This window comes from Perissodus microlepis, chromosome 1 (assembly GCF_051167445.1).
Source record: "Perissodus microlepis isolate ML-2025 ecotype Zambia chromosome 1, ASM5116744v1, whole genome shotgun sequence".
In the NCBI taxonomy this organism is placed as follows: domain Eukaryota; kingdom Metazoa; phylum Chordata; class Actinopteri; order Cichliformes; family Cichlidae; genus Perissodus; species Perissodus microlepis.
Window position 1 is genome coordinate 7,150,453 of NC_140461.1, and position 15,173 is coordinate 7,165,625.

The following is a 15,173-nucleotide window of genomic DNA, read 5'->3' on the forward strand; positions in this document are numbered from 1 at the left end:
ATACACTACATCAAGAGTGTTTGTTCCAATCAATACACAAGACTTCGTTAATGTCCCGGTGTCTGGGACTACTAGAGCTAGCGTTTTGACTTCTAGTTCAGCACCAAGAAAGTCTTTAGGAAAGGTGATTCCAATCTCAACATAACCCAGGTAAGGTACAAGCTGCCCATTGGCCCCTTCAACCTCCAGAAGGTCATGTAGTGGCTCTATCTGTTGCTCAGACAAATACTGGTCATAGTAGGACTTGGTGACAGTGGTCACTTGAGAACCTGTGTCAAGGAGACAACTGCACACCTTACCTTTGATCGTGACTTGACCTGTACTCTTTGTGCCTATGAGCCTCTTAGGTAGTCTGAAAGGTTGTTCTCCAACATGGGATTGCCTCAAAGTGGCCTGTGCTCTTGGTTTAGCTTGACTTCCAGATTTAGCGGGACGATGTTGACCTGCTTCAGTCCCAGTTTGCCCCACAACTGAGACTGCGTCTAAAAATCCTGGTCAGCAGATGGAGTGTTTTGCATCTCCCCAATGCGACGCTTCTCTCGCAATTGCTTCCTCTTATCAGCGACAAGAGTAGGGTCTGGGTCATTACTGCAACTTGCTGAGATGTGGCCATCCTGACCACACTTGAAGCAGTACCATGGTTTTGGCTGGGTGCTCTGCCGCAAGTTGGCAGGCTTCGCACTTGTGACCTTGATGCTAGGTGTTGCCATAGCCATCTCACGTAAATCACACTCAGCCTTGTCCTTAGGCTTGGAGCTTTTCTTCTGTTTCTTTGCCATCAAATTAGTAAGCTGACTCTGTAGGGATGCAACTTGCTTCCTCAGATCTGTCAACGGGTCAGAATCAGATTGAGTCACTGCCTGTAGCTCACTACAGGTGCAAGTCTTTTGACAGTGTGCCACAACCCGCTGCCGGGTTGAGCCAAGGTGTTTCTTCATCCGTGTAGCTTTAGCTGCCAGTCTATCTTCTTCTGTTCGGAGCATTAATAGAAGTTCTGAGAATGTTGGAGGTTGGCTTTTCTTGTTTTCAAGATCAAGATCCGAGAGCAAGGTGTGGTCCCAACATCCACGACAAAACTGCTTGAGAATGTGTTTATCGGCATCCCCAGCAGAGACTCCTCCCCTCTTCAGAGTAAGGTTCAATGCGCCCTGAAGACGGCAGAGGTACGCAGAGGCCTTTTCACCAGGATCCTGAAGAGTGTTCATGAATTGGGTGAAAAGCTCCTCTCCATCTTCCACTGTTCCAAAAGCTGCATCCAACAACTGAAGGTAAGTTTCAGGTGCAGCTTCTGGGCTCAGTCTGTTGACAATGTCAGCTGCAGGGGACAACAAGCTCTCAAAGATCTTTCTAGATTGTTGAAGTTCAGACATGGCGGGGTCTTTCCTGAGAAGTTCGACATGTGAACGCCATGTGTCATAATCTGTCTCACCACTGGGTCTGGGGATCCTGCCAGAGAATGAGCGGAGTCTCATTGGAGAATATGAATGTGCAATCAAGTCATCTTTCTTCACGATGTGTTCCACAATGACTTTCTGAATTTCAGGTGGGTTGAAACTGTTTGCCACACTGAGTGGGCTCTTTTTGAAATCAACAGGTAGGTGTAGCTCCGCACCACCTTGAATCAATCCTACCTGTGGTGGATCTTCAGACAACTGCTGGCATGCAATCTCAGAAGTTTCAAGAGAGGGGTGAAGCTGGTTCTCCCTGTTTGGATCATCAACTTGCATGGAGGAGAGCATACATTCATCTTCGGTCTCTGAACTCCCAATGATTTCACTGATCTCTGTCATCATCGACTTCAGTACCTCTTCAAAACTTTTGCCACTCAGTTTTGCCACCTGCTTTATTTCATCTAAGTAGGATTTGGTAGCACTGCCACCCACCTTGGCAGTGTAAACGCTGGAGAGAGCTCTTACATGGTATTTTACACCAGGCTTCCCTTCAACTTCATATGTGTATGGCAAAAGATCAGTTAAGGCATCAATGGAGTTACCACTTCGGTACTCGACGATCAGGTTTTTGAAAAATTCTGAGTTTGGATCTACAACTGGGACGGCTCTAAAGGTACCATACTGCTTAAAAAAGTCAAGAACCCCTTCATCATCCGATGAATTGAGTGTACCACTAACAATTACTGCATTGGGGACTTTGATACCTGAGCTCAATACAAAATCCATCTTGTGGCAATAACAAAAGATGTTTCAATGAAAATACACACTTTAAGGAGGTTTCACTGCTGATATTCATGCACCAAAGAGCTCCTGGCTGGCTCGCCACTTTTGTAGCACTTACGTGGAGTTACATAAAATACCAATGGATAATTACCAAAGTAATGAGTAATTTGGGCTAGTGTCAGAAGACTGAGAACGACTCTTAGAGCTCTGGTACACGAATGGCAGAGAAACCAGACAAACACAGTTGTGTGGCTTTTAAAAATACTTTAGTGATGTTAAGCCTTGTAAAATAAATTTGTAAACAACACAGTAATTCAACAGGTTTTAACAGAATGTCAAGTATAAAAATTTCCCCCAAAGTAGCAAAAAAATAGAATTAAATAAAATTGTGCACAAGTAAAAGAATTAGTCTTTTTAAGTCCAAATGGTACCGGTGGGGCCCATGACAAACAGGTGTATTCCAATAGAATTCGTCCGACAAGGAGTGTGTGTGTGATTGTCTGTCCTACCGTACTACTTGTACAGTAGAGGATTGTAGTCCATCAATGTGCAAATGAGTGTGCGTGTATATGTATATCGTCTCCTAGGATCTTGGGTTGGCTCGCCATCCAGTGAACACTGGAACACTCTGGGTTCTGGAATCGCTGACCTGGTCTTTGGATTCGTCCCATATAAAAACCTGACCTATAAACAATGGCCAAATATATGTCACGTCCCCTTTAAGGATAACTCTCACAAATTAAACTAAAGTAGTGTCACAGTGCAGTAACTACTATTCAGGTCAGCTATCATCAATTCAATCATCATCAGTTCAGTCATGTTGTACAACAGTAAAATATTAAGTTTCAAAGTTCAAAGTATCAATATCCAAAATTTCACAGTATCAAGGTTCAATACTTATTTGTAACCTGCAGTAACATTAAAGATTATCTACAAGGTTTTAAACATTCAGGAATTATAGTCACCATATAATTCACTTTCATTGTAAACATTAATTACATCCATCAAAATAAACTCACTGTACATATATATCTAATCACAAATAAATAAGTATATTACCCCTTTTAAGAAATGGAATAATATGCAAATGCTTATCAGAGATTGAACAAAGTGCAAATAATCAATTTCAATAACACGTAAACACAAGGACTCAGTCCACAAATAGGAGTATTAAAATAGACGTGCTTAATCCCGCTTGTACCATAGGCCTACTAGTACAAGTGGAAATACACTAAAAATTACCTCCAAGTGTTCAATACTGAGTATTGTAAAACAACTGATTGACATCAAAATTTAAACAGGAAGCAGGATAAAGTCTGCTTACAATTATCTCTCATAAAGTTATTTTTAGCTGCTTTAACCATTTACAGCTTTTCACATGTTAATGACTTAGTTAATGATCTAACTAACATAACAACAGTGCGTTTCAGAGACATCCAACAACTGTACCCACACTCCGCACATCACGTGTCTGATTAGCCACATTTAGCTTACCGCCGTCGAGTGGATGCTCAGCGTTTACGTGAAGCCACAGCTCAGTAAACCTTCCGGTTTCGCTCTGCCCTTGACCACAACAAGTGCAAATACATAATTTGTGAAAAATATCAGTTTAGATGGTATTTTTTTTTAACTCGTTAGAGGTTAATTTCTCCAGCTTACCGATAACAAAAGTTTTAGTCCGTCTGCTCTGTTCGGCTGTAGAAGCAAGAGACTGAAAACTTGGGAGCTGGTACTAAGGAGGGACAAGAGCTGCCTAGAGCTTCACCGATTGGCTGACATGCGAGGAGTGGAGTAAAACAATAGGCTCTCATCAGAGCTCATCAACCCTCTGAGAGAACTTAACCCTTGTTTGACCAGAGCATATCAAATATAATCTGCGTCCCTTCTATGTTTAAATAAATATTTTTATCTCATTTCACTTTCATTAACTGGGACAGTAAGAACAGAACAATGAACATTAAATGTTTTAATTTTTCTTCTCTTTTTGCTTGAGATGATTTTAGGAACTGGGTTACACAAGACTTCTTATAGCGTCTTTGTGGAGATAATATTATTGGATAACATGTGATAAATCTTGATTGTTAGCAATCTGTTTTAGAGAGATTTGGAGAAGAGGGGGAGGTAGGAAATGGTAATCAACATTGTGAGTGGCCTGATCACCCTTAGGGGATGTACACTTGTTACTTTTCAATTCAATGAGCTTCACAGCTGTTGATTTATCCTACAGCAACCCATGTCTGTCTGTTCTGTGTCTGTATAGACAGTGATAACCTATTTTAAAAGTCACAGCTCCCAGTTCACACAAAGAGCGGGCTTGTCACAATATGATCATAATGTGGTATTGATAACAACACAGCTGAGTCTTAAAGCCCAAACACTTCTGTTCACCTTCACTTCCACAGTTTATTCTTACAGATGGAGATTTCCTGTAGGATAAAGATGTTTTTGAAGAGTGAGAAGATGCAGCTTCACTCATCACATTAAAACCCAACTGATGTCCTCTAGGATTAGGTGGAATAGGATGTGGCAAAAAAAAAAAACTATGGCAACTTCTGTGCCAAAATGGGCAAAGATCCCTGCAGCATTGCTCGCTTAGTTCACATCTGCAAAATTTCACATGCAAAGACAGTATGCTCTGCGTGTGTATAAGCTCAACGTGTCAAGCTATCTTTCACACATTGCAGCAGCTCCTGTTTTTGTTTTGTGCCTAACAAACTCAGACATGCTAAGCAGAAACAAAGAGAAGCAGGGACAATAGATGAAAGGAGACAAGACAAGGGGAAAAGAAAAAGCAAAGGCACAATGCTGTGTGTGTTTTTCTCTAGCTCAGTCAACAGCTATCGATGCATAATTTGTTTTTAACTGATTAACTAGCATGTATAAGGACTGTGAGGTGCAATTGTACAGCACTGTAATGATCTGTCACCTCTCCTGGGAGCATAGTGTTTTTCTGATTGAGTGTGACACTTTTCTTTATGGATAACCTTCAAGAAAGTGAGAGTGGACAGCTTTGCAGCAGCCTGGTCTCATAGTAATAAGTTAAGTTGCCATAACCACCAACTCAGTGCATGCTGTGGCGGTAAAATATAGGCTTTACAAAACAACAAAAAACAACTTTGGATTACACATTCTCAGTTCAAGCGGCATGAATCTTGAATCCAATTTAGTTTCAGTTAATTTCCCAGAGTGAGTTAGCTCAGTTTAATGTTTGTTCTATGAAACTTTTTAGTTTTAGTTGAGTTAGTTGGGCAAAGATACAGTTTTTGTAGTTTTGCCTTTGTACACCACGAGAATAAAGTTTAAATCTGATAACTTGAGCTGTGATTGAAGTACACGGCTTTAAGTCAAGAGCATTAACTGTTTAAAAATCATGGCCAGTCTCATACATATTATTCCAGATATACATATCAGAGGCAAAATATTAACATCTTCCTCTCCTGTTGCAAACACACCCTTGTGTTTCAGACTAATTATAAAGCTAGAAAAGTGAGAATACAAAGCTTGTTTTGTTTTTGTCTTTTTATATTTTTACCTGAAGTGAAAAGGCCATTGCTTCAAAAAGTACTATCATTGTAAATTGTTTGTATCTAACCCCACAGCAAACAACTAATACCTGTTTAAATGAACAGAACATAGCACTGAACCTAAGCCTCTGTTTACATCAAGAACTGGTATGTTTTTTTGTCACAGTGGTGTCTATTCATCTTAAAGCTTTAGATGCCATCACAAGGCTATTCTAAGCTGCAGGCCATGCTCAATCTATCATCTCTTTGTAAAAAAAGAAAGAAAAAATCTATCAGTGAAAAAGTCAGCCATAGCCACCTTCTGTGACATCTCAAAGTGGGGCTGAACCGCTGCTGTATTGCTACAGGATTACAGGTGATCTGTCATAGCAGCCAGGTGTTTTGTATGCTCTTCAGTGTCCCTTAGAAACAGCATCTGCTCCCTCGCATCCTCCCAATCAGCTGCCCTGTGCACACACACACACACATGCACTCTTTGTGCCCGATGCCCTCTCCAGCCCTGCTGTTTATCTACACTTTCCCTGACACTGTTCACCTCAACTTGGAGGCGACACAGTCATACCTGGGCACAGGCGTTTTCTAAGTAGCAGAGTTTGGCCTGTCAGCAGGCTGGATTTGCTGTAAAGCTCTGTGAATGCACAGGGAATTAGGCCAGTAGCGGTTGGATGGGCACAGTAACAATTAGTTGCGGTGGAAGACAGCGAGAGGCGTCTCTGGCTGTGAATATGCATGCTGTGGTTCTCCACTCCTTGTCATTGGGACTTAATAAAAATGCACGACTCAACAAGGGGCACTGAGCAGAAAGATTAAACTGGGTTAATCCACCAAACTGCCTGCATCTCTTGAATTTTACATCTTACAGGGCTAGAGGCACAGTCTATCCTTCTGACATACTCCACTGGTCTTTCAAGCAGATCTCAATGCATTCACCGATGTGTGTGAAGTGATACAGGAAGGCCCCTCCAATCTCCTTACCAGTGGACTGGAACGAAGCTCACCAACACTGCATCTCTGTATCTGGACGGGGCTTAGATCTGAGCCACAACATTCAAAAGGAGTCCTGACATGGGTCAGCCTAAACCAGGCCTAAACAGATACAGGGAAGAATGACTAACCATGACTCACATGACGATGCAGGTGGGAGCATTTGGTAATAATACACACTGACAGCAGGGAGTTACCTCAGACTTTGAACTTTAGTTCAAATATAAAGTAGTAGATAAGGTGATACCCCCAAAATTAGAATAAATAAATAATCTGCAAAGTCGGAATGTGGTTCCAATTCAAATATTTGAGCTAAAAAATGTTTTACTTTAAGCTGAGACTCAAGAAAATATTGTGGCCAAATAATTCAGACTTTGTCTCATCTGACTGTAAAACGTTTCTCCAGAAAGCATTTGGCTTGTTCATGTGCGAAGCTTCAAATTTCAGATGAACTGCAGGGTGTTGATTTTGGAGCAGAGGCTTCTTTCTTGGTCAGAACCCCCTCTGTTCATAGTGATGTAAAACTCGATTCAGTGTGGACAGTAACATTGGTGTTTCACTAGTTTTCAGGTCATGACAGGTTTGAGCTTTTGGGGTTGTTCTCGAACATCCTAACCGATGACATATTGGAAGAACTTGCACTTAGTACATACAATTGTTTGAACTGATGATGCTGTAATATGCAGTTGTTTAGAAATGGCCAGCTAATCTTCTGGAATGCATTCCCTATAAAAAAAAAAATCTGAATTTATTGACTAAAAGCAAGCTTTGTACCAACAAACGAACTAATTTGAAAGCACTATACTAATGCTGCAAAGAAGAGTAATCAAATATTCAGCCAGATTTATGCTAGAAGCTTGATGGGCATCAAAGGTATCTGGTCAAGGTGCAGCTTCCTAAGGAACATCTTAGTGATGGATTAAATAGAATCTAAAATAATTTTAAACTTGTGTACCGAATTTCTTATTTTTTAAGTCGTTAAAGATGTATGCTGTACATCTTTCCACCCTGGAAAAAGAATAGTTCAAAGAAATCATTAAAAACCCAAACCAACTGTGATATTCATCCCCGTGATAATTGTATGTGAACTTTTGACCACTATTGTATCAAATTTGCACATAGATTAAACCTCTGGTATAATTCTTGTTTTATAGATATTTTTTACTGTTAAACACTGATGAGCCTACAGCTAAAAGAATAAAAACAAAATATATCTCACATAGATTTTAATATTAATTCAATTTAATTTTAATGGAAAAAGAGTTGTGAACGATTCCTCCATGTTTTAAAGTTGGAGCTCTGATGCTGGTAAGTCTGTTAACTCGCACAGTTGGCGGTTTTGTCAGCTTCAGATAGGCTAAGCTTTTCAAAACAGTACATCTTTTCAGAACTCTTAAAGCACGCAAACTGTAATACAGCTCCTGAACACAAAATGACTGTTCTGTGCTGTTCCTGTTACAGACACTCTGCTAGCATACCACTGAATTTTCTGCAACAACGGTAAATAGCATGCCAGTCACAGCCAAGTCAGAAAAGTAGGCGTATTTTACACCAGTGACTTGAACGTGTCTCAAGTTAAATTACATATAAGTGACATCACAGCTTGAAAAAAAATCCTACTGTAAATTGACAAAGCTGCCCACAACTATGTATTAAGTCTAACATGATTGAATTTGCATTGCTTCACGCATGCAGCATTGTCACATTTTTCACCTGAGCGCCACACTTTACAAACAAAATGTTCAAAATGAGGTAGAATGATGATCATGTAACATTATTGATCACAGTAAAAAACTAACTTTTTAAGGCTTTGATACTTTTTGAGACGAAAATTTGTAACCATAAAATGTCATTGGAGATATGTGGCTAAAAAAAGGATTATTTAGATTAATATGAGTACTGATTCATTCTTCTCCCACTCGATCATATGCAATAACGACAGTAGTGGCCTGTCTGTGTGTGGGCTACCATCTGCTTCTCTTTCGCATTCACTGGGCATCTTCATTGCAGTCAAGAGAGGAGGGATACATCATTCCTCCCCGGCCATATGTATTCATCAGAGGAAGAAAGCCTTCACTCATACTCAAGATGTTGTATAGCTAAAAATGAGGTGCTGTCCTAAAGGACACCTGGCAGGTCAAATAGACCAGCTTTAATCTGTTCTACTTAACTGCACTGTGTCAGGAAAAACAAGACTGTGTCAGTAGAAAAAAATTCATAAATAAATCAGAAAATCTGTGAGGCAAAAGTACAAAAAAGCATGGAGTTGAAAAGATAATGTTTCAGATTTATTTTCCACTACAATCATCCATTTACTTAACCTGTTATAGCTGTTAAGAAGGGAAAGGTTGTACACCATGGACAGGCTAACAGAGAGACTGAAAAGGAGACACTCCCACACCTGAAGCCAGTACAGAATCACCTGTGGTAAAATTGTAAAGCTACATCCACACAGGGAGAGATGCTCATTGGACATCACTTAAAAGCTCATGGATAGTCCAGGCTCTGGTTGCCTAGGTAACACTCTCATATCTTTACTAGGTCATATGTCAATCAGTGATACCCTGCGCTCCCACGAGTACTTGCTGCAGTCGCTGGCCTTAAAATTTGATAAAAGTTTATTTCAGGACCCAACCACTTCCTATCAGATTTTTTTTTTCTCTTTTTTTCTAAATTTTGTTCCCCCATTTGTAATCACTTGAAGTTGCCAAATGCCGCTGACTTTCTATGGTCTTTGCTCGCCACATCACAGTGAATCACTTCCTGTGTGGAAACTTAACTGTAAGCTTGTCTTTTATCCCTTCTCGCATAATGCTGTCTGCATTTATGTTTGGCAATTATTTGTACCTTGTAACGTTCTCTCTTTAAGCACAGCTTATTTACAATATCTGGTGGGTAAGGTGCATATCCTTGATATAAAATATAAAAACCTTAACTGAAATCCTCATTTGCATGAATTGCTAAAAAAAATAACCAGGAAAATGCATTTAAGTATTAAATAAAAAATCTAAATATTAAGATCAGAAAAGTATATCCTACTATTATTATTATTATTAATAATAATAATAATATTGACAGTGTCAAGTTATTTTTTTACAGGGGATGAGAGAAGATGTGTGAGGACAGATGCATAATGCCACCAGAACATAATGAAAATATGACAGCAGTATACTAATGATATACAAAGCGTCAATGGATTTAATCTTTTCATTAATTTCTATTCATTAGGATTTTTATTTCCATTTTTGATAGAAAGCAGAAGGCCAGCCCAACTGAACAGGCTGACGTCAGATGTGTGTCCTTCTACAAACCAAGTCAGAGTATAATAGGCAGTACACAGCCTAAAACAGGACATATAAGCATGCGATGTAAGCTTCTTTAGTGTGCTTGTATATTAACAATATGAAATGTAAACCTCCTGAGACAATTTTATAACCTCACTAATCTTAGCTTACTTTTTTATATAAATGTGTGGGTGCTTTCAACAAGTTAACAGTTTCTTCTTTAACATTCATTTTCATATTTATAGGGTTTAAGTTAGTAAATTGTGATTGCTATTATAAAGACTAGTGCAACAGGTCATTTCTGTAGAAAGTCTAATTGTGAGAACTGACTAAAGGAGAAAATTGCTTTGTTATTTTATTGTTTTGTTTGCATTTGTTCATGTAGTATGTTTCTTCATAGTGCGTCCCTTGAACTATTTATTTTAATTTGGTGTTGTCGCAATTGCGAGAAATGCATTTCCCATGAATATTGTTAGTCATTGTTCTAAGGTCACTGGGGCTGATGTTCGCAAGGAAAACTACTTAACTTTCTTAGTAAACTTAGCTTAATACTCGATGTTACCATAACTTCTTACAGACGTTGAAACCAATTTTTTAAAGCATTTTTATTCAACTTTTTACAGGTATACAGGATTGAGATGTTCTCCTTTGCACAGTGCTGTAAGAATGCTTAGCCATAGTCTGGACGCCTACAGCCCTTCTTTTGTATATAGCCATAAGCCTATAAAGGTTTTAATCCTTTTTTGAAAAAGTTTATGTTATCCACATTAGCTTTACATCCTTCTACCATCCTCCTCTAAAGTGAAATATTTACCCCCTGAACGTCCTACCAGCTGCTATTGGCCCAGTGAGGGAAGTCTGTGGTTGTACTTATATGTGGAACTCATTCAACTCTCTGCTTAAGTCCGGATTAAAATAAATACTTTTATTGCTCTGATACTGCCAGTTCAGATAGAGGGAGAGGAGGTGGAGGTGGTCAACACATACAAGTACCTCGGGCTGTGGGTGGACAACAAACTGGACTGGTCATGCAACACGCAGAACCTGTATAAAAAAGGCCAAAGCCGACTGTACTTCCTCAGGAGGCTGAGGTCTTTCAACATCTGGAGGAAGCTCCTGAGGATGTTTTACCAGTCAGTGGTCGCAGGAGTCCTTTTCTATGGCGTGGTGTGCTGGGGGAGCAGCACAGCAAAGAGGGACTCATCCAGACTGGAGAAACTAATCAGGAAGGCGGGCTCTGTGGTCGGCATGAAGCTGGACACTCTGGTGACAGTGGCAGAGAAGAGGACCTTAAAGAAACTGATGGACATTATGAACAATGCCGGGCATCCTCTGCACACGGTTGTAAACAATCAGAGGAGCCTATTCAGCGACAGACTGCTTCTCCCCAAGTCAAAAACCAACAGACTTAAAAACTCCTTTGTCCCACACGCCATCAGACTGTTTAACTCCTCACTGGAGGGGAGAGGGAGGAGAAACAGGGGGACAAGGGAGGGCGGGAACAACTGAGTTGTAGGTGCTTTTCTACACTGTGCAATATTTGCAATATTTGTTTTTTGTTTTGTCTTTTTTTTTTTCTTATATTTGACTGTGCAATAACCACTGTGCAATATACTCACTCAAATGAGCAATCCTATTTATCCATATTGTATATTCTGTATATATATATGTGTATATGTGTATATATGGTGTATTTATTTATGCTTATATCCTTACTCTCTTTCCCCTTAATGTATCTGTAACATGCAACTTCTTTCGGTGCTTTGCTACTGGAAACTGAATTTCCCGGAGGAACCCACCCGAGGGATTAATAAAGTTTCATCTAATCTAATCTAATCTAACTATGAGTGCTCAATATAAAGACTTATGTTAGACTAAGAGAAACGGGAAAGCCCTATTTTGCAAATCAAAAGGTGAGTAAACTGAGTTTAGATGGGTTTATCTTCCTCTATAAAGTGAATTTCAGTCTAACTCCCTTGACACTCAGGCTTTGCTTAACAAGAGGAGCTGAGACAGAAAGCCCAAGGCACTGAAAGTGAAGGACTGTTAAATAATTTTTGTCAGAAGGGGTGGCAGGCTTGGATTCAAGCAGACAAGGCTTCAGCAAAACACAAGGGATCATCCTGTGGGGGGAGAATGAATGTGTGTCATGCTCAACACCTTCGCAGGCCATTCTGATCAAGCTTTTTCACTAGATTGGCAGCTGCTGAACAGAGCAAAGTCCTGAAACACACACACACTTATATAAGTCACACACATACCTTAGATTGAAACTGAGGATGTGCATTTCAAGAAATAAATGCTATTTGATTTTCAATGGGAACTATTCCTTTGTTTATCGAGGAGTTCCCCAAAACTGGTCTCAAATGCTGCACTTAGTCCATCCATCCAACCATCCAGCCTCTTCCTGGTGGGACATGCCCAGAACACCTCACCCAGGCGGCATCCAGGAGGCATTCTTGTCAGGTGCCCAAACAACCTTAACTGGCTCCTTTCGATGTGCAGGTGTAAGTGGCTCTACTCTGAGCCTCTCCCGGATGGTCGAACTCCTCATCCTATCCTAATGTGGGCAACAACAGTGAGACCTGGCTGCACGTAGTTGTGGCAGATTTGTGAAGTGATAACTTTATTTGCCACAATTTGCACTGGACTTGAATTTTATTTTGTTTTGTTCTAGTACCGTCTAATCCCGCGTCTCACACATTTTATTGGTCTTATTTCTGTTCTTCTAATTCTGTTCTTCTAATTTCATCAGCAGACCACTTCTCGATACATTATCACCATCTTCTGGCATTAGCAACACATTAAATGAGGGCAAAAATTTTGACAAAGGGGTGTTCAAGTCGGTCAAGGGTCCTTGTCGTGATCCGATAGTTAGTAGGTAGGAAAAGCTCCTCTTGTGCTGCATTGCTTACAACGCTTTACCTCTGCTGTGCTGATTACTCATACGTCTGCTATACCTCCTACTCAAAACTTCCAACCTTATCTGTTTATTTCCCAGAACTGCATGCCACAACACTGGGTGCATCTTAATTGGAAAAAAGTAAATGTTTTAGTGTTAGGAACTTTAAAAAAAAAAAAGGTTATTTCTCTGTGTTACCAAGTAATAGTAGAAACTTTCTAGTTATGTTGATATTCTTTCTCATATATATATTGTACTTCTCACACAGATGATGATCACAAATGATCACCACAGAGCTGGGATCACAGTCTCACAAAATGATCTTTAAATTGGTCTATATATCATGAGCCCAATGTGCCGTGGGCCTGTAGCTTCTATGCTCTCTGACCAAGCTAAAGACAAAGATATGAAGAGCTGTAATACACTATTATGTGAGAAAGACATATTTTCACAGACACACAAGGTTTTCTACAGCTGAGTTTTCAGTGTCCTTCAAGTTCTGTTTTTTAAAGTAAATTTGGCCAACTGAGTTACTTGGACTATGGAAATATCCACAAATGCTGTGCAATTTACAACAATAGGATTAAAACACTTGAGAACAAATTGGATGATAATAGCCCCAGACATCAGATTCATTGGCTGTATCCCAATTCAGGGTCTGCAGCCTTAAAGGCCGCATTTTAAGGCCGATTACGTCACATCGACGCGACGAAGGCTGTCCCAATTCAAAGGCTGCTCAAAATGCGGCCCAAATGCGTCCTTCATTTCCCAGAATTTTAAGGATGTGGCGGTGTAGACTTCGTGGCCCAACATATCCCAGAATGCATAGCGCGGCGGTGGGTGTGGATAATTTTGCCGAAAAAAACGGCGGATGAGGGGCACCCGAAGAGTAAACTTTAAGTAAGTGCTGAATATTATGTCACTTATTTATGTGCAAATGTTTAATAACGAAGAACATTAAAACATTACTGTTGGCCACATGTCGGCAAAGTTATGTGACATTAGTGACCTTTGTACTAACTTGGTTTTAAAGCCTTTACTTTAAAATATATGCCGTTCAATATCTGACCTTAATCTTACAGAGAATGATCAAAGCTCATGTAGAAACAAACAAACAAATGAACAAATGATTTTCTCCTTCATTTCTGTCACACAATGCTGTATGAAACGTTTCCAGCTGTTAGTATCATGGTTGCTAGGCAACCTGGGCAGCGCAACGGAGGCTAGACCGTCCCATTTCACAAGCCTCGCACTTCCGGCCTTAGCGGTCTTTGAGTACACGGCCCTCGAGGATCGTTGAGACTGCGTACTTTAAGGCTGCAGACCCTGAATTGGGATACAGCCATGGAGAAATGTCCTGCAATTCTTCACAGATTATTCTTTTCAGCTGCTCTTTGCTGCTGGTGTTCGATTAGTTTAAAATCAAGATAGAGAGATAGAGAGAACTTGCACCTTTGCCTCCTTTCAAACCTTGGGGAGTCAGCGTCATGTTGTAATATCATATGCTTTTTGACACTGGGTGTAGGACTGCTCAATTATGAATTGAAATCTGTGCTATTTAACATAATTAATCAGGAACTTAACAACCATTGTGCATTTGTTGAACCTAAAAAACATTTGCGTTACATGGGATTCCCATGAACCTAAGTTCAATGAAAAATGCCTAAACAAATGTATCGAATGGTACTATGGTAGTGGGGACCTGTAGCAAGTTAAACTTAATTTGTACTTTTGGTTAACGCGTATGTAGAGCCAGCCTATACAAGAGGCTGACTTGGCAGCATTTATACCTGTACATCTCGCGGCTTCATTTCTCTGGATTTTCACGATGCGGTTTCTGTCTTTGGGTTGACATAAGTTGATCCATTCTCTTCTAGTCAGTTTGTAAAATTATGTGACACAAGAAGTAGCTAAAGATGCATAAAAGGAAATAATGGTGCTTTACAGGTCAGTCGCCGTTATTGCAGGCTATGTCGACATGAAGTGTGGACAACCACCAGTCGCGCAGCCACCAGTCCTAAATCCTCCAAGTGGGCTGCCTGGGTGAAGAGGCCCACATGGGAGTGGATGGTAATCACAGCGAGAGCAATGGAGAGCTGACAGCCAGCCAACACTTGGAACATGGAAAGCTGAAAGCAAGTCGCAGAACCCAGTGTTGTGTTCAGAATTTTTGGAAGAAATCTCAGGAGAAAGATTTGTCTTTTAAAAAAGGATTTACTTTGCTTTTGGCAGTTGAAATTACAAGTTTACACAGCGGACCTCTATGTGAACCAACAGCATGTTTCACAAAAAGGATGCCCCTCAA

The 15,173-nt window shown here is 40.2% G+C and overlaps 1 protein-coding gene across 1 annotated transcript; it reads right to left on the reverse strand.

The window, feature by feature from the left end:
- Nucleotides 1–482: 482 nt before the first annotated feature.
- Nucleotides 483–1,205, reverse strand: LOC146393236 (zinc finger CCHC domain-containing protein 18-like). The gene has a single exon (XM_084925179.1). It carries the CDS (start codon nucleotides 1,203–1,205, stop codon nucleotides 483–485), a length of 723 nt encoding a protein of 240 aa, XP_084781305.1.
- Nucleotides 1,206–15,173: the final 13,968 nt, after the last annotated feature.